At 26.1% G+C, this 21002-nt stretch overlaps 4 protein-coding genes across 5 annotated transcripts; 1 reads left to right on the top strand and 3 right to left on the bottom strand.

Annotated features, from left to right (window-relative positions):
- Nucleotides 1-4012: 4012 nt before the first annotated feature.
- On the bottom strand, nt 4013-6216 carry LOC132917916 (Golgi pH regulator). Its single transcript, XM_060978913.1, has 2 exons — nt 5995-6216; nt 4013-5785 (listed from the first exon to the last, which is right to left on the bottom strand). The coding sequence occupies exon 2, from the start codon at nt 5655-5657 to the stop codon at nt 4293-4295; it is 1365 nt and encodes a 454-aa protein (XP_060834896.1). The 5' UTR covers nt 5658-5785; nt 5995-6216; the 3' UTR covers nt 4013-4292.
- A 943-nt stretch (nt 6217-7159) lies between these two features.
- LOC132917337 (26S proteasome regulatory subunit 10B) lies at nt 7160-9641 on the bottom strand. The gene is made up of 8 exons (XM_060978040.1): nt 9339-9641; nt 9115-9194; nt 9015-9054; nt 8715-8950; nt 8498-8647; nt 8095-8319; nt 7870-8032; nt 7160-7773 (listed from the first exon to the last, which is right to left on the bottom strand). The coding sequence occupies exons 1-8, from the start codon at nt 9439-9441 to the stop codon at nt 7583-7585; spliced, it is 1188 nt and encodes a 395-aa protein (XP_060834023.1). The 5' UTR covers nt 9442-9641; the 3' UTR covers nt 7160-7582.
- A 2205-nt stretch (nt 9642-11846) lies between these two features.
- Nucleotides 11847-14519, bottom strand: LOC132918449 (dihydrolipoyl dehydrogenase, mitochondrial). Its single transcript, XM_060979672.1, has 11 exons — nt 14329-14519; nt 14093-14251; nt 13884-14022; nt 13542-13786; nt 13367-13468; nt 13082-13306; nt 12883-13019; nt 12616-12805; nt 12413-12550; nt 12266-12355; nt 11847-12185 (listed from the first exon to the last, which is right to left on the bottom strand). The coding sequence occupies exons 1-11, from the start codon at nt 14368-14370 to the stop codon at nt 12117-12119; spliced, it is 1536 nt and encodes a 511-aa protein (XP_060835655.1). The 5' UTR covers nt 14371-14519; the 3' UTR covers nt 11847-12116.
- Nucleotides 14520-14679: 160 nt separating this feature from the next.
- LOC132918450 (ras-related protein Rab6) lies at nt 14680-20541 on the top strand. 2 transcript variants are annotated; one of them, XM_060979673.1, is made up of 7 exons: nt 14680-15013; nt 15108-15166; nt 15248-15301; nt 18079-18184; nt 18250-18455; nt 18515-18581; nt 19862-20541. In XM_060979673.1, the coding sequence occupies exons 1-7, from the start codon at nt 14944-14946 to the stop codon at nt 19930-19932; spliced, it is 633 nt and encodes a 210-aa protein (XP_060835656.1). In that variant the 5' UTR covers nt 14680-14943; the 3' UTR covers nt 19933-20541. The 2 variants fall into 2 exon arrangements, with proteins under 2 accessions (XP_060835656.1, XP_060835657.1); XM_060979674.1 differs by lacking the exon at nt 19862-20541 and adding an exon at nt 19341-19814 and having other exon boundaries at nt 14682-15013.
- Nucleotides 20542-21002: the final 461 nt, after the last annotated feature.

The raw sequence follows: 21002 nt of genomic DNA, 5'->3' as shown, positions 1-21002 counted from the left end.
AGGTACAGTGTGTTATTTATTTTTTTTTGCATATTTTTTTTTCTAAATCGCTATTTTGCATGTCAAACAAAACAATACTTGATAATAAAAAGAATACACTGTTTTTGCCGCATTCATTTTCCGTAGTATACATATATAAGGTGCACCTTTTTTAACAATAATTTAAACTTTTTAAACGTTATAATTATGAAAATTATAGGAATAGAATGCGTTCTTAAACTTTTTTCAATCGTGAAACAATTATTTTTCATATGTTTTTACTTTAAAAATATAGTTGACCCATTTTTTTGTATGTATATTATTCAATTTTGAATGATTGTATATGTACATATAATATTGAATATTCCGATATTCGTACTTCATTGAGTCTATTGAAAACGCGCAAGTCATTTACTACAAGTGTCATACTAAAAATAAAATACCTATATAATTTTAGATTTAATAACCCACCGCGCATTAATATGAAGTAGGTACTCAAGTACATACTACCTAATTATATAATTAACCAATGTATTTTTCATATATTACTAAAATAAAATCGTATGTTATTAACTATATGAACCCGAATGGTTAGTTACAATAGTTACACACAAGTTAATGGTTATAATAAATATTATTTAATAACAGAAATTTAGAAAATAATTAACATATACTGTTTAAATATATAAGAAGGTAGGTATGCAATAATCTAATATGTAAACTATACAAAAATTATAAATACATTTTTATTAGGTACCATTTAAAATATCCTGTGTATAGTAAGTACACGACATGATTTTATACAGGGTCATTAGATTATATTATTACTCGATTTATTATTTTATGCATTACATATTTAATAATATAGTTTGTGAATAACCAAAAAAAAAATATTATTTTTCCAGGATGTTAATAAAAATAATTAGACAGTATTTTAAATTAAAATTTAAAAATTAACTGCCGTTGGTAAGTCTAGGAATTATGACAGGGGGGCTGAAATCAAAGTTGGAGGAGGCTTGGCCCTCTTATATCCTATAATTACACATATGGTCATGATGCACCTTAGATCATATACGTATATGTTATATGTACCTAAAATATATGATACTGTATACACGACAGGCGGCAGCTATGATGCAAAGAAATTACTTATGATTCCGTATGGCGTACCTATACGTGTGGCAATGCAACTTAACATACAAACACAAAGTTTCTTATCATAGATAATATGAAAAATAGTTCTCTATATTTTGTGACTTGTGAGACCTCTCAACTTTACACTCATTTTAAATTAAAATGATTAAAATTTTTAATCTATATACTTTGTGATAGTGGCGTATATAGAAATTAATTTCAGGGGGGGTTGAACCCCTAAAACCCCCCTGTATACGTCACTAATTTGTGATGTTTGTGTATTAGATGACTTTGGAAAGTTTAAATATTAAACGTCGTGTGTAATAAAGGAGTAGTTCCTGGTTGTAGACTACCAAGTTTCTATAGAAAATTGGACAGTAGGTACAGTTAAATTGTTTATCTACTATAATAGTATAGGATATAAGTGGTAATAATATATTATAAATAATATTTTAGAATTTGAGTTGTATTATGAATACCTTCACGAATAATAATAAAAAAAAGTTTTGATCTTTAACTTCAACTACTTCAAGAGTGGTTTCTAAAGGTAAATTTAATATTTATCCATATCAATTATATACATTCGTCACTCGTTAATTCGAAAAACTCTTGGTCCCCTCTATAATATTAGAAGAAAATACATATTTCAGTGTCTATCGGTGGGAGACACTACAATTCGATTTTTTTTAATGCGATTATACACATTATAGATAATCTATTTAACGTACCTCTTCGTGATTAAACTAATAACGAAAGTGATAAAATATTATCGTAGTATATTGTTTATTACTACCTAACCTACTATACCTAATCTAGACTTTAATCATATAATTTTACCAAATTAAACTTCTGCAATTGGTAAACAGTTGTTGAAATCGAATCAAACGTAGTAAGTCTGACTATTGGTCTTGTAGGCTGTAATAAAGAAGTGAATTAAGTGTTTGTCGATCGCCGACAAAAATAAAGTGACAACAGCAGTTGAAGCTGGAGAAAAAAAAAGATGTTGCTCTATGTTTTTATATCCCAAAAATAATAATAGATTTCTTTAAGAGACCGCAACACCAGCATGTGCTGTCACTTGTCTCCGTATTACAAGTATATGTAACATACCAAATTTACACTCAGAAATTCACGTTTAACTCCGTTGGTTTAAACCTTGCAATCCATAAAACAATAAATACACCGTATAAATAAAAAATAATGAGTTTATTTATTGATATTAATCTAATAATTCGATTATAGGTATATTGATATAATATTAAAAAAATTAAAATTTATGTGGCGATCAAAACTAAACAATAGTGATCCGTTTGACACCATCTTAAAAGATATAGCAGAATTTTGGAAATCGCAGAAGCCATAATTTTTAACATTATAAACATTTTTATACATTTTTTAAATTATCATAGTTTAAAAAGTATTATTATTCTATTTTTTAATTTTAATTTTTTTTATATTATATCAATATCTATCATTGAATTATTAGCTTAATATCAATAAATAAACTCATTATTTTATATTTATACGATGTATTTATTGTTCTATGGATAGCGGGGGCGGCTACGGGGCTATAACAATCCAGTACTAATTAGAGTAATCGACCTATTTGATGGAAAGAACATTATCTGTGTTTGTATGTTGGTTTTTTACGATAATTCAATTTTTTAGCAAGTTATGCGTATATAACATATAGCGTAAATTAAAAATGCTAATAACTCACTTAAAAATGTAATAGTCGTAAAAAACCAATTCAAACATAGATTATGTTCTTTCAAGTTTCATAATAGATCGATTCACTCTAATTTTTAAACTAACGGAGCTAAACAGGATCTGCTGAGCGTATTAAATTTGCCATGTTACATACTTGTAAGACGGAGACAACACGTCATGCAAGTGTGACGACTGTGACGCCCTCTTAATAACATAGGTATAATAATATAATAAATAAATGTAAATTAATAAATGTCAAAATACATTAATGTACTCGTATGTGTATGTATGTATATAATCAATTTTTCACCTATCTTGATTTCGAATTATTTATTTTGTCCCCTCGATTATTTGAAAACTTAATAGGTATATATGTATAGAATTTTCAGCTCGGTCTCCTGAATTTCAAAATTCAAATTATCGATTCATTACGTTTTTATAATCCAATTAACGTCGACCTGCGACTGGGTACGTTCTTATTTCGTTACGAGTATAGTTGGTACATATGATACATCTGGATCAAAAACGAAAACTCTCAATAGGTATTTTTCAAAATAATAAGGTAAACAAAAACAAACATCAGGATAAAACTGTTATTTTAACGTAAAACCAGTTTTTAGCAAAATCAATTTTATCAAAGATTCATATTAGAGTTTACTTAACATGGTTTAAGAGGAACATCTTCTCTAAAATTTTTACTAAGTCCCACAATTCAACATTTAATAATTAGTACTAAACATATTTGTAGAAAATATGGAGAAATGGCGTTAGTCTCCCCCCCCAAAAAAAAAGTTGGGTATCTGCATCTATGAACCATGTCATTCATTACTACTGTTAAAAAGGGTTAACATATTTTTTAAGTTTATACATATTGTTACAATATATATGTGCCTACATTGTTAATTTTAAATATAATTATGTAATAAATTATCTTAACCTCATGTTATATTTTGAAATTACTCAGTGGAAAATTAGTGTAAAGCCAATTAGTTCTTTAACTCATTAATGTCAACTACCAAAATATTTATCTTTATTGTTTACTCACTCGGGCTGGCAGCCTATTTATATTTAAAAATGTTCATGTTTTAATTTTTCTGTACCTATAGTTTTTTCATTACAAAATTAAACGTTAAAAGTTGAAATAATCTTAGGATTAGAAAAACACAGTTTTGGGCATTTAAGTAATATTTATTTTATACTTATACATACATCATTTTTAACCATTTATGAGATCATTTAGAATACATTTATAAAAAATATTAATAGAAGAAATTATGTATTCTATTAATTACACATTAATAATATAAAATTGGATATAAGTATGTAATTTATCACTTATTGTTACCTACTAACAAATAATAATTATTTTATATATATAAATACAATCATTAGGTAATAGGTATATATATATATATATATATATATATATATATAATATAAAATACATTGAATTAGGCAATAATTAAATATTAAAACATAGGTGGTAGGTCTACCTTACTTTGCTTGTGAGCAAATGTTAAAAATGTTAGAGATGATACTGCACTTACTAAAAATATAACATCAAACCAGCGATGATAAAAACTAAACTGTAGATCCCCAAGTACTTCTGTAATAATAGCTCTATACTCAGCTGGCATATTCATACGCATTAATAATACAGATGATACAAAATACATGCCCATAAGTTGAGCAAATATTAAAACAATAATATTTGATGATTTACTACTAGAAAGTGCATAGAAAAACTTTGTTAAAGTTAATAGGAGACCTCTTATTGAAGTGAATGCAATACATCCAACCAATAAAAATGATACATGTTGCGACCAAAATGATACATCAACATCAATGCCAACCAATTCCACTAAAATCTCCATTCCTCTTGTAACTGGATCTTTTTTCCCCACTCTTTGTAACATTATATTTAATGTGGATATAATTATTTTCCAGACACAATATAATGAGAAAAAATAACCCAGGAAATTGAAATATTTTCCTTTCCACGTTTTGGCCCAAGCAGTGCGTTCCAAAGTGTTGTTCAGATCATGTGTGTCCAAAAATAAATGTCTACTAAGCTCTTCTAATGCTTTAATATCACTTTTAATTCCCCTTAAATCACTGGATACATTTGACTTGACTCTTTTTAACATATCCATAAATCCAAAAGTGCTCACACCAGCATTTGTTTCTGCCAATAAAATTTTTTTTTTCTTAGCAGTAATAACATCTATTGTTTGAAGAAGTTGTTTTTCCACATTTATGACATCATCACCAGTGACCGCTTTTATAAAATATGCCATTGAAGTATAAGGATAGTTAACAGCACCAAAACCAGATAGTAATGCCATGACTGTTACACCAATCACACCAATTCTGCTAATACAGTTTTCTATGAATAAATGTCCTTTTTTTTCTTGAGGTAACATAGGAAATGGGTCACCGATTTTCCAAAATAAGAATAAATATAATATCCAAATCACTGAAGCCAAAATTCCAACTTTTTTTTGAAAAAATGGGTACATATTACTTAAAGTAAAATAACATAAGTAAAATGGTATAAGTACAACAACCATAAATAGCATCTTGTAAAGTATTATATTCCAAAATATATAGCGAGAGCTGGGAACTAGTATACCAACAATTTCAAATATGATTAATTCAAACATTGTACAGGATAAACAGAACGTGACTGAAAATATTAGTTGAATTGTTTTATGATGCACTTCATAATCTTTAAATAGTTTCTTGACAAAATATACCCAACCACACATAAAGAATACAGTCTGTGACAATAAAATTACCAAGACATCAAACATAAAATGTGTATTGAACTCCATATCTGTGGTTAATGTTTAGATGATCTACATAATTTCAAATATATTCATATTATTTACTGCATCATCCCATCATACGACATTTTGTTCATATAAACCATATAAGTATCGATAAGATGGACATAAAAACACTAAAATTAAGAAAAAAATTGTTAATGTAATTATATTTTGTTACAATAAAAAAAAAAAAATGATCAATACAAATCCTCAATAATCTATTAAATTAATTTTTTTAATTTTCAGTTTAATACATAACAAGATGTCATTATTTTAAATTGTATTGATTTACAATGATTAAATGATTCATTTATAGGTAGTAGGTAGGTTGTCTATGTCTCACCCAAGAATTCGTTCTTTTGATTTGCAGTGAAGAACGTACGTTAATTTCTAAACTGAGTCATTGTTTGAAACTAAATATAAATTATTCGACTTTTAATAACTAAAGTAATAATACAATTTTAATCGAGTTCTGAAATTGAGTTTGAGATTGAAATAATAACTTTTAAAATTTACTATTTAGAAGTTTTTTACACACGTAACTTTTTCCATAGTATGAATAGTATGATAAGAAATATTTGTATTATATTCATGATTATATTATTAATTTTTGATATCCTGATTATAAGTACTGATAAATAATAATCATAAACCTTAATATTTAATACACAGAAATACAGAATACCCACAGTCCACAGATAATATATGAAAATACGTTAAATACGTATAATAAGGTGTAATAAGTATTCATTCTTTATATTTCAGTTTGACAGCCAGTCAGTTATAATATATATCCGATTCCGTATAATCTTTAATCTGTATTTAATATTTATACCACAGAATACTAGAGTAGAATATATGAAATTAAATTAAACTTTATCTATTCTGAGTTAATATTATATTAAACTATTACGTTATGTCAAATGATTTATACGTATTGCTTTCTCATGTCTATAACTATAATCTATACAGATTAAAAGGTACTTTCCTGTTATACGAGACTACCATGATTTTTGACATCACAATCCTGTTATTTAAGACTACCAAAATGGTACTTTCCTGTAATACGAGACTACGGTTATTTTCGTGACTACCGCAATTAGCTATAAGGATATCCACGCGCATTAAGTTTTAAAAAACTATTTTAAAAGTCCATATTTGTTGACAACGCAACAGCTCATAAAAGATCATTCTTAGGAATTGTTTTAATTAAAAAAAAAAAAAAAAAAGATCATCAAATGCATATCAATGCAGGGAAAATAAAATCCAACTAAATTTGTTATTTGAAATACCTGTACAAGAGGATTAGACATCCCTTTTAAAAATTGTAGACAATGGAGAATTTAGGCTTTATTTTGTAGATGGTAATATATGTAAACCCTGCATTATTTATATAAATTAATGAAAATTTTCAAATTATTGTATACAGCCATCAAATAAATAGATATTTGGACATATTTTCTGAATATAATTTTTAATAATCAGTTTCAATTTAATGAGATTAAAAATAACATGTTTTTAATTCTTTATTAAATACACAAGACAAATTTAATTAAAATACTCAATGTTTCGTTTTTAAGGATAAATATGTATTAATATGGATGGTTAATATAATTTACATAAATTAGAGAAGATATTTTATCATTTGTGGATGATGCTTAAATTTATTTTAACTAAAAAACTACTTTTATTTTATTTTCAAATATTTACCAAATTAAATATAATATAAACTGTTTTTAGCAAATATTACTAATACTTTTTACAATATTACAAAGTACAAAAGTAATGTTTAAAACGTATATAAGTAATCATAATAATAGATGATGCTATTGTTTTATTGATGACAATTATCATCTTTTTTTTGTTAAAACATTAAATACACCTCTTATCAGCAAATGAATGATAATATTTTTTCTTACAAATACAAATATTTATATTGGCTTATAATCTAATTTAGATTCCAAATTCTTATTATCTGACACTTTTCTTACAGCTTTCATGAAATCTTCATGAGTCACATAATCTTTTTCAGCACGTATAGCAAAAAGACCAGCCTCTGTGCACACATTACGCAAATCGGCACCATTAAAATTATCAGATAATTTTACAATAGCTTCATAGTCTAAAAAACAAAATTTTAAATAAATTGTAATGCAACAAAATTTTAAATTTTTTAAAAACTACTAATAGAGCAATCCTTTCTAGATTATATACGTACCAATCTCTCCTTGTTTAGTAATAGGAGCTGCATGTATTTTCAAAATATCCAAACGAGCTTGTTCATTAGGTAATGGAATTTCAATTTTGCGATCTAAACGTCCAGGTCTTAATAAAGCAGGATCTAATGTATCTGGTCGATTGGTAGCCATAATCATTTTAACCTATTAAGTAATTATAATTCAGAAATTGGTAACTTTAAAATAAATAATAAATAATTACATACTTGACCTAAAGAATCAAAACCATCCATTTGATTCAAAAGTTCCATAAGGGTTCTTTGAATTTCACGATCAGCAGATGTTCCTTCAGAAAATCGACGACCACCAATAGCATCTATTTCATCCATAAATATTATACATGGTTGATGATCTCTAGCATAGTTGAACATCTCTCGAATGAGACGAGCGCTTTCACCAATATATTTATCAACAATCGCACTTGACACAACCTAAATTAAAAATAGGATTTTTCTAAGAATTTGGAAAAATAATAAATAATTTGATGATTTGACTAATACATTTTAAAATCAATATAATTGATTTAAATCAATTAAACATTGAACAATATACCATACACTCAAACCATATGAATAAGTTATTTTGTAATTTGTATAATAAATAACTAACTTTTAAGAAATTGGCATCTAGTTGACTAGCTACAGCTCTAGCCAGTAATGTTTTTCCAGTACCCGGAGGTCCATAAAGTAAACAGCCCTTAGGAGGAGTTATTCCAACACGTTGAAATAATTCTGGATTTAATAATGGTAATTCAATAACCTGGAAATATTAATGCTAGGTTTTAGATTGAATAAATATAACATATTATAATTAAAATAATATATACTTCTCGCAATTCACGGATCTGTTCAGATAATCCACCAATAGCTGAATATGTAACCTCGCCAGGATCTTCGTGGGACATTTTATACACTAATGGATCTACTTCACGAGGCAAATAACGCATTACAGTCAATGTAGTCATATCTAATGCCACTCGAGTACCAGCTTTTAATTTTGCTTTATCGAGTTGACGTCGACATCCAACTACATAGCGTGGGCCATTTGTTGCTTTTACAATAACTAGTAAATTATTATCATTGTTAATAAATATGTATATCGCCAATTTAAATTTAAAGAAACTTACACTTGTCTTCAGTCAATTGTTTTAATACTTCACCTACAATCTAAAATTAATAATTTAGGATAAGTACTCAATTTTACTGTGGATAAAATGTTTAACTTACTTGACCAACACTCTGGAGAGCTTTTAGATCATTTTCAGATTTATCATATTGTTTTGTTAGCTCTTTTGCTTGTTCTCGCACTGTTAAGTAAAAAAATAGTAAAATCACACACATAGTTGAAAATTAAAGCATTTTATAGACTACTTATCATATATCCCAAAAAAATTAATAAACCGCTCCACTCGGGATCTAAAACATATACCTAAATTTAATCTTTTACTTACTTCCTTTTAGACGACTAGAAATCTCTTTATGTTCAATAAGTTTTTTACGATTTTCCTGTAGAATCTTCTCCCTCACAGAATCAACTACAATAGCCGATGACATGTTAATGTAATTAATTAATCAAAAAATAATAATAGTTATACTAGATGAAATTTATAAAACTATAATTTTCAATTTGAAATAGAGAAAACAAATTGTATTGAATAGGTTCTTTATTTGTAATATTTGTATTTTTGAGAAGACAATTAGTCTCGACCCTCGAAGTTTCACCACTCACAAGTCACAGACCACAGTTTGTCTTATCATGATGACTAGCACAAAAACATTGCGCAAACATTAGTTTATAATAGTTAACCATGGTAGATTATATATACTTACTCTTTGGGATTTCACAAATCGTGAATAAACCATAATATATCATAGAACCACAGATATAGATAATTATTATCTATATCTGTGCATAGAACACTGTTCTATGATATAGGTACCTAAAAATTAATAATTATATTTTTAATTTTTTAATTTTTTAATACACAGTCACAACAAAACTAAGAATTAACAAAAATTCCAAGACTGTGCAACAAAATATCATGAATACTGAAATCAGAAATACTTATTAAGTCATGGATTTTAACAATTTTATTAAAATTTAGGTAAATCTAAAATACATAGCCGTTTAATATAATGTTTTTTTTGTCCCACCTGCCATAGTGCCATGTAACTAACTACATTACCAAATCTATTTTCTATGATTCATTCAAAGTTGTAGATAATGGTATTTTACTGCTTCAATATTGTGAATTATAAGAATTATAATTATGTGCATTATATGAAAAATAGCAGTGACGAACGCAAAAAAAAGTTTTGGGGGGGTGTTTTTGAAAATCAGTTATTGAAAAGTAGAACTTTTTTTAATAAATATACAAAAAAATTTTATGAAAATTAGGTATACTTAAAATACTTTTTTTAAATACAGACATTGATATTGATATAAAAAAATTAACATTAAAATTTAATAAGTAAATAATTATAAAATTCCCAAGTATTTCGATTTTCGGGGGGTGTTTGAACACCCAAAACACCTTGTGTACATGCCTGCAAAATAGGTTTATCATTTATAAATACAATGTCATAATACATATTCTAAAAGTTTAAATTTATCATAATATAAAAAATTATTTATAATTAATAAAAAATATATAGATTTTTAATAAAATAAAATATATCAAACTTTTTTTGGCTGCGATCTACTAAAAATATACTTCACCTTTGAGGATCGACTTCCATAAAAAATTTTTATAGATAAAATTTATTGAAATGTTGTTAACTACCACCATGATTAATGTTCGTATGCGTAGCCTAAAAATAAATTCTAACACGATCGACTTTGAAATCGTTTGGCTACCCCTGAAATATATCATTTATAAACACAAATTCTAAAAATAAAAATTTATCAATTTGAAGTTTTTATATCTTATACACTGTTCAATCTTCAATATGGCCTATATCGTTAAAATATTAGGAAACGTAATACTCAGTAAACAGCACGTATAATCTACGTGTATAATAAGGATAACTTTGGTCTTTGGTGCGTATGTACACGTAGTTATTATTCATATAATAATGGTATAATTGTTTAAATTTAGCTAATATTTCATCTAATAAAGAAGCTCACCAACTCTTAGGATAACCCAAAGCTTTCATGGTTTCCCCAACATTATTTTATTTAGTTTTTACTCCAATTTTAGGTTTTTTCATTATGGGATTAACGTCTTTAGATCAACATAACTATTTCTATTTGGTAGGTAATTCCTTAAAATATTCTATATACTCTGTTATATAGAAACTTTAACTCCTGACTCTAAAGTACTCTGTTAATTGTACCTCAATTTACAATTAAGTATAAAATTGTATTGAATAAAATAATTTAAATGGGTTTTCAGGTTTTGACGTTTTTGTAATATTACAATTTTAACCATATACTTAAATTATTACATTTTGTGTGATTTGATCCAGTTAAAAAAGCAGTACAATCCATAGACCTTATAACAAAGTATAAAGATGAAATTTCATCAAAGTAACATCTCATCATGGTCTTAGATTAATCCCATCAAGGTGGATATTCACCTTGAATCCCTTATTTCCGTATAATTAAATTTAAACATTATTTTAAAGTGATAACATTTGATTCTGATAATATAACTATATACATAATCTTCAAATTTGTCTTACTGTTTATTCTCTATGATATAAATACTTACACATACTATATAGTATAATGACTTTAATAGTAGTGATTAAACTTGTGTCAGGGCAAATAATTAAAAACTTATGTGATTTTTAGAGTACCAAACATAAAATTAACTCAAATAATATAATATTAACATAATCCATTCAAATAAAATTAAAATAATATTGCTAATAGCTTATAAGTATGTTTTTTGTTAAAAAAAAAATATATATATATATTTATATCCACAGTACATAAAGAAACAACATATCACATATACAGTTTAAAAGGAAAATGGTTAATTTATTTTTAAGTTTTAACTCAATTCATCAACACTATTTTGGTTAATTTTTAGCAATAAATGGGTACTGAATTGCTATTAATTTATAACTGATTTTGTGACATCTAAAAAAGTGGGATATTATTGTAATTGAACAAAAAGAAGCCAAATTTCATTTACAGTGAGTATTAATCTAAAATATATTGATGAACATTTTTACACTGAGTTTAGTTTTAAGACTTTTCATTTCTGGAATAACAAAATAGTTCAACCAAAATTAATAGCTTTACCAAAGTATGCAGCTAAATTTGCCTCTCTTAATGCTTCTGAACACGTCTAAAATTAAGAAAACATTTTTATATATTAAATTATATAATTATTTAATAATGAGTAATAAAAGAAAAAATAATAATTACTGGATGTGCATGGCAAACTCTAGCAATATCTTCACAGGATGCTCCATATTCCATTGCTAAAACAGCTTCATTAACTATCTCTCCAACACCCTATAAACATAGTTTTATAAATACTAGAAAATTACAATATATTTATAAGAATATTACAGGTCCAATTAAGTGGCATCCTAATAATTTATCAGTAACTTTATCACCGAGTACTTTAATGAAACCATCAGTTTCGTTGTTTGTTTTAGCTCTACTGTTGGCTGCAAATGGGAATTTTCCTACTTTATAATCAATACCCTGTAAACATAATTCAATAGAAAAAAATAAGCCAATTCAAATTAAACTATTAAGTACAAAATTACTTCATTTTTCAAATCTTCTTCACTTTTTCCAACCCATGCTACTTCTGGGTGAGTATATATAACTGAAGGTACGCAGTTATAATCAATATGTACTGGTGCACCTGTTATACCCTCAACACAAACTATACCTTCGTCTTCAGCTTTATGAGCCAACATTGGACCATGGATACAATCTCCAATAGCAAATATACTAAAAATATATTTTAAATGATTAGTTAAAATGAGCACTAATGAATATAAACATTATATAACAATATAATTACATACTTAGGTATAACAGTTTGAAATCTTGAATTTACAGGTATTCTTCCTTTAGCATCCTTCTCAATGCTATTCTCTTCTAAACCTAAATTCTGTGTATAAGGTCGACGACCAACACTCACAAGTAATACATCACAATCCAACTAAACATTACAAACTCATTAAAATACTATGAAAATTAATAAGTATTTAAATTATTACTCACCGTCTCTTTTTTTGAAGAATCTTTTGCATTCTCCACTTCAACTAATATTTGTCCTCCAGATTTACTTGCACTAATTACTTTAGTTCCCAATTTAAAACCTAATCCTTGTTTGGTCAATATTTTTTGAAATTGCTTAGATACTTCACCATCAATGCCAACACCACCAATTGTAGGCATAAATTCAACAGCAGTTACCTTAGCTCCTAAACGACTCCAAACAGATCCCTAGTAAATTTAAAAAATAATTATTACTTAGATTATCACTATTTACTTAATTTAACTCACAAGCTCAAGTCCTATAACTCCAGCACCAATAACAATCATTTTTTCAGGAACTTTTGCAAGTTTTAAAGCACCTGTTGAAGAAACAACAGTTTCTTCATCGATCTATAAATAAAATTTAGTATTTTTTTATTTTATAAAAAAAAATTTATGTTTATTTCAAATTGTTTGAACTTACATCGATTCCTGGAAAAGGAGTAACTTCAGAACCTGTAGCGATAAGTATATTTTTAGTTTTAATATCTTCTGAAGATCCATCTTCTTTCAATACAGATACTGTGTTTGGGTCCTTAATTTTACCATGGCCTTTGGCTAATGTTATTTTATTTGATTTAAATAAATGAGCGATTCCACCAGTCAATGCATTTACAGCGTTTGATTTTGTTTTCATTAATGCTTCTAGGTTAAGCTTCACATTTTCAACTAAGATATAGTTATTGGAGAATATTAGTACAAATTATAAATATTTATTATGATGTAACAATTAACAATTACATGTCAATAACTAAAAATAACTTACCTTCAACTCCTCGTGAATTAAGATCACCGGAATGTGCCATATGATAATAATGAGAGTTATTCAGTAGTGCTTTAGAAGGAATACAACCAACATTCAGACAAGTACCACCAAGTGTAGGATTTTTTTCAACACAAACAGTCTATACATAACAAAATAAAAAATGTGTCTAAACAAAGATTTATTCTTGAAAGTATTACATTCACACTTACATTCAATCCCAACTGTGCAGCTTTAATAGCAGCAACATAACCACCAGGTCCAGAACCAATAACAACTAAATCTACCGAGTCACCACTTGCATAACGACGATTAACTACAGAGTATATGAAACCACACTCTACATGTTTGGACTTTTGAAGTATAGTTGGCTAAACATAAATGGAGAATTCAATTTTTAGTTATATCTAAAAATATGTATTTTAATATGTATACAGCAAATACCAACCTTTACAGCCATTGAAAACCTACTAAAAATATTTGATTGCATTTTGATCGAGTGGAAAATACTATGGGAAATCAGAAATTATTAACTGTGGGCCAGATCTAATGTAGCTTGTATTATAATCGGAAAAAAGAACGATAAACGATGAAAAAATATGAATTATGGGTATAATTTTTTATGCCCTTCAAAATGTCAAAAAATTATATTTTATCTCTCCCCTCTACAAAGTTCAAAGTATTTTGATAACACAATCCGGGAGTTTTCTTACCATAACCCTGGTAAAATGATCAGCTGTGTGTTAATGTGGATAATCAAATCAAAATGGCTACGATGTGAATGTGTGATTACACTCGAACGTGGCGTTTATTAGTCTAAACTCATAAATTAATGGACTAAGATTGCGATTTTTTAATCTTTTTATTTTTTATTTACAACAATCACTATATAAATATTTAGTATATGTAATATTTGTATCATTCTTCAATAAAACAATTGTTTAATGTTGACATTAAACAATTGTTTTATGAATACTGATTTGTTTTTCGCAAAATCATGTTGTGGTAGCCATTGATAATTATTAGTTAATGTTACATATAAATTAAAATAATCTTGTTAAGTATGTCGTCTTCCGGAGATTTTGGTAATCCTCTTAGAAAGTTCAAATTAGTGTTTTTGGGCGAACAAAGTGGTACGATTAACTTAATAATTCAATATACTTATCTATAATAATACATTATAAGTATTTAACTTTCTCGTAATACAGATTACATTTATTTTTATAGTTGGTAAAACTTCACTCATCACAAGATTTATGTATGATAGTTTCGATAATACTTACCAGGTAAAACTAAGTTTTTAAAATTACATCTAAAATTAATCACATTGTACAAGAAAAAATTAATTTTTGTCTTTGTGTTAACAGGCCACCATTGGTATTGATTTTTTGTCTAAAACCATGTATCTTGAAGATAGAACTGTGAGTAGTATTTTTTTTAGATTAATATAGTAAGAGTGTTTTCATTAGTTTTTAAAATTATTATTATTCCAAGTTCAGTATTATGAATATGTTTTATTAAATGTAGTGAATTTGTAGTAAGTAGAAACTTGGATGTTGATCTACTTAAAGATAATAGTTATTTTGTAGTAGACTTTTCATACATAAAATAGTAATTATGTACTAATTATGTATAGTTAATCTAGTTATTAATTATAGCTATATGATATAATCAAAAAACTAAAGTTAGTGAAATAAAATAGAAGATTCTTCATTTTATTTTTTAAATTTTTGATAGAACCTATTTTTTTAAATTTTATATATAATCTATTTTTTTTAATTCTACACTTATATCTATGTATGGTAAAAATAATAGTACATTCCTTTTTATTAAATCACCTGTTAAGACTGAAGGAATTTTTTCCCTGTATATCATACTAATTTTATAGAAAATAAATAATTATAAGATAATGAAAAATCTTATCAGTTCTTTTTTTCAAAATTAAAAAAATTAGATAATATTCCAAGCTATATCATAATTTTTTTTTTTTTCAAACTAATATCTATGAACATATGATTAGTTATGTTTAATTATTAACTATAAAAAGTATCTATCTATATAAAGTAAAAACTTTATTAAAAAATAATTGTTATAAATTCAATATTAAAATATTACTTAGCTCTTGATTAAATTGAAAAATAACCATAATTGGTAATTAAATTAAATTGAAAATATAATTATTGTGTGTATGCCTTATTGTTTTAATTAATGTAGATTTTTAATACTTCATGTGTTTCCAATTTACCATTGTACTATTAAATGTAATATACTAGGTATATACTCGTGTGTATCTTTTTCAAATTAAAATTACAATAACAATTTATCAAGCTCTTCATAAAAAATGTATTTTTAATACATTTTTAACAATTGTTTATACCAAAAATGAATGAAAATTGTTAATTTAAAAAATAGATAATTTACTTAATATAATATTAAATAATAGTTCAATTTAATCATCTCCAAAATAATTGATTTTTACACTTATCTTATCTGGTTGCACAATTATAGTATTTTTATAGGCTAGTTATTTCTTAGTTAAGCCATTTACTAACAAAATAAATAAATAGTTTTATTTAATGAAAGAATATTTACAATCTGTGCTTCAGCATAATAAGCAGATAAGATAATTTTTAATAAATACAAAGAACTCCTAACCAAGTGATAGAAGACATCTTAATATACTCACTTACTCCTTAAAAAATATTTTTCGGAAGCATAACTCTGATTTCTAACTCTGTTATAACTCTGATAACTCTATTTCACAACTATTTGGAATCTCTCTCTAACACTGACGATTCACTTTGGAAAGCCACTAAAAATATACTAAAGGAAAAAATTAAAATACCTCCCCTGCTGTATCCTGACAACTCTCTAGCATCATCTAACCTTGACAAAGCAAACTTACTCGCATCAGACATTGAGAATAGATTCTCACCACACCCAAATTAACCCAGTAGAAGCCACTATTCTAATATTGAAGCATTTCTTTTAAACACTCTCCCAATGTGTCTTACCACAAAACATACCTCTCCTTCTGAAGATTTTCAGTAAGATGTGAAGACGAAACTTCCCTCCACCCACATCCTATAAAAGCAGGCGTCCCTCAAGGCAGTATCATATCCCCGACTCTATAAGATATAAACAGCAGACCTATCCCAATCTATTATCACCACTTTAGCTACCTTAGCCGACAACCCAGCCATAATCTCACCCAACTCTGAAATAGCTACCGCTGTTAACAACCTCCAAGACCACCTAACTCAACTACAAGAATGGTTCAGCTTATGGAAAATTAAAATTAACAAAAACAAATCCACTCACATCACCTATACCTTCAGGCCTAAAACAAGCCCCCTTGTTTATATAAATAACCAAATAATTCCAATGGACAAATCGGTCAAATACCTAGGTCTTATTCTTGACCAAAGATTAACTTGGGCTGATCACATCAAAGCTAAAAAAACTTCACTTAACCTCACGCTTCACAAATTGAGACCACTTCTCCGATCCAAAACCTCTCTTACTAATAAAATTCTAATTTATAAACAAATTTTTTAGTTTTAGACATTTTATTTCACAACATTTTATAGATATGGTCTTGTGTATTATTTTAAGCTAAATAGAAGTATTGAATTCCAGATTTTTTAAAAATAAGCCACTTAAAAATTGGAAAAGTTTTCTCGACAATTAATTTTCATATTTTAAGTTAAAGAATATTTTTTATGAATATATTGCCATATTGAGGATTAATTTGAATATTTTATAAAAAAAAAAAAATGTAACGGTTTAAAAAAAACTACAAAAAAATTTTCTTCACCTCTGTTAGTTTTTACCCTTAATAAAAAATTAGTTTTTATTTTTATTATTTAAAACATGTTATTATTATTGTTATTTGAATTCATAAATCTAAATTTTAGGTATATAACTATGTGCTACAATCACACATGTAAAATATAATTAAATGAAATATACCATAATATATATTAAATAAGACTGTTTGAATAATTATTTAAAGATTAGGATTAATTTAACTTATTTAAGTTACTAGTTTTTATAAACTTTTAATTGTTTTTTCAGTATTTAATATATTTTTCCAAAAAAGAATATTTATGTATATAAAAGATTATTTTAGTGCAATTATAAAGCATAAAATCTGGTCTTTGGTTATGAGTTTTAATTTTAATTAATCTTTATTCAGGTAAGATTACAGCTATGGGATACAGCAGGACAAGAAAGATTCAGAAGTCTTATTCCTTCCTATATAAGAGATTCTACTGTTGCTGTTGTTGTATATGATATAACAAGTAAAATATTTTAAATTATTGTTACTTAATTAAACTTGAGTGTGGTAAAATGTAATATTGTTTAGATGCCAATTCTTTTCACCAAACATCAAAATGGATAGATGATGTTCGAACTGAGCGTGGTAGTGATGTAATTATAATGTTAGTTGGTAACAAAACTGATTTGACGGATAAACGACAAGTATTAGCTGAAGATGGTGAACATAAGGCAAAGGAGTTAAATGTCATGTTTATTGAAACTAGTGCTAAAGCTGGTTACAATGTTAAACAAGTTAGTGTTGATTAATGATCATTATAAAATAATAGTTTTGTAATTTTATTTGTGTTTAGTTATTCAGAAGAGTGGCAGCAGCATTACCTGGTATGGATGTAGCTGAGAATCGACCACCTGAAGACAGTATCCTTTCTAAATATTTTATATAGCTTTTTTAGCACTGCATGCTTATTTATTTTTAATTTCATATGCTTGTATATATTATTTTAGTATACTGAATTAGTATACTTTTCAAATACTTTTGGTTATTATTTTGTAGGTTTGTTAACATAACATGGTATAAAATGGTAATTTATATTTGTTCATTGAATAATTATTTCTTACACTTCAGAAACATGATATTTTCTAAGTCATAGTTCATTATGTTGGTTTTTTTTTGTCATGGTTGCTTTCATCTTAAAATACCCATACTAAATAAAACTAGTATTGGAGTCATCAATAACATTTTTCCAATTCAATTTTTTTAAGTTTAAAACTAAAAGTATTTGTATATTTTTACGCAAATACTTCACATCTCTACGTTTTTCTTTGTATAATAATAGAAGAATGGTTCATTTGCTTTGATATGTGATTTTAAACAGATATGAGAGTGAGCATGTAATTTTTTAGTTAGTTTATGATTTAAAGATACTATACTATAATATATGTTATCCAAAACTTATGACATTTTCACACTTAATCAAAAATTGTTGATATTTCTTTTTTTTTTAAGTATTAGTAAATCCATGGATATCAAATAATTAAATGTTGCAAAATAATGATATATAGTAAATAATTAATTGATTTTTTTTTTGGTTTTAAGTTATTTTTTAATTAAAATGATGGTATTTCCTCCTTTCTTTTTGTGGCATGTTTGTTTCCTTAACTATTGCTTGTTTTCAGTGCAAGAAGTCGTGCTTAAAGATACACCGAATGATGCAGCAAATCCAGAGAAGAGTTGTGCATGCTAATATATAATTTATAGTTAAACTTATATAGTTTAAATCCATCCAATTTTTATTACATATAATAAAGTCTAAAACTCTGAGGACTAACTATTTTTTTTTCTTTACATTAATGAAATAATTCTGGTTTTGGACCATGATTCAATATATTTATATATAAATATTAGATAAGTAGGACCAGAAATTAATTAAAATAATACATCTAATTATGAATAAATTTATAATTAGTAATTAATAAATGAATAACAATTGAATGATAATATTTTCACATCGCTGAACATTCCCAGAGCTTTAAATAAATGCTACATTATTATTGTTTTGTAAACAATTATTTTTATTTATTCACCATTATAATTTTTAACTAATAGTAGTGTGGTTAATGTAATTGTAAATATATTTTATAATTTTGAACTTTGTATGCATTAATTTTTTTCTTACTATCCTTAACACATTACATAGCTGTCGATTTACAGAATCATGCGGCCAATCAGGGAGACTCACAAGAGTCTGAAAGCAGCTGTATGTGTTAATTTTGAATGTTGAATTTTTTATACATTTGTAATAATCTTAATGCTTTTTAATTTTTATATATAAATAAATTTAATTAAGTCGTGGAAAACATTTAAATTAATTAGGCAAGTTGCAATTATTGGAATGCGTGGGTTATGCCCACGTTAAATCACTTTAGTATCTACCTTCATTATAGCTAGTCACTTAAAACTTATTTTCTTTTTATTATTATTATTATATAGATATACTACTGTAGTATTAAATATATATAATTTTTTTTTAATTAACAGTTAAATGCCACATACTCTGTTAGCCTCAATAAAATCTTTACTATATAATATAGTACATTTCCTAAAAGTAAATTACTTTTTTAATGTTTTGTTCTGTATTTATTATATTCTTGTATTATGTTAATTATATGATATTCAGTAGAATAATTATATTATTTCAAGTATTATTAAAATGTTTTAAAATTACAAGAGTGGTTATATCTTATATTAGTAAATGTTAATTATTATCCTATTTAGACATTTGAATATGCATTTCCAAGTTATGGTTATATACTTGTATCAATACTGTATTTTTTAAGCAATTATAAGAGTTAAATAAACATAGAATTCACATTCTAATTCTCAAAAAACATTAAATTCATGACCTTTAATCTCCAAAATATGTGCTTATATAATAGACTTATAGATTTGTACTTAATAAATACCTAATGGTAATTTAAGAAATAAAAAATGGGTTCTTTCATGTTGAATTGAAAAAAAGTTGTCTCTAGAAATTATGCAATTCAATTAAGACCAAAAAATGTATAGGTACTCTATTCAGGATGAGATGATACTTTAGCAGCGGTCAGACAATACCCATTTGTCAACCCTACCAAGTCAACTATTTATATGTTTGCTTAAAATCTGAACCTTAATAATACCATACAATTGTTTCAATTTGGACTATAATACCCTTAATGAGTAGAATATTATGAGCACTATGTAAGACAGATAATTAGTTTCATTATAAACATACTTATTATATGCTAAACAATAGTAAAATATAACAATAAGCAGTAAGATAAGAGACAAAAAAAAAG

The sequence above is a fragment of the Rhopalosiphum padi genome, chromosome 1 (assembly GCF_020882245.1).
Source record: "Rhopalosiphum padi isolate XX-2018 chromosome 1, ASM2088224v1, whole genome shotgun sequence".
Lineage (NCBI taxonomy): Eukaryota > Metazoa > Arthropoda > Insecta > Hemiptera > Aphididae > Rhopalosiphum > Rhopalosiphum padi.
Note: the sequence above shows the minus strand (reverse complement) of the source record. Positions and strands in the feature narration are given on the sequence as shown.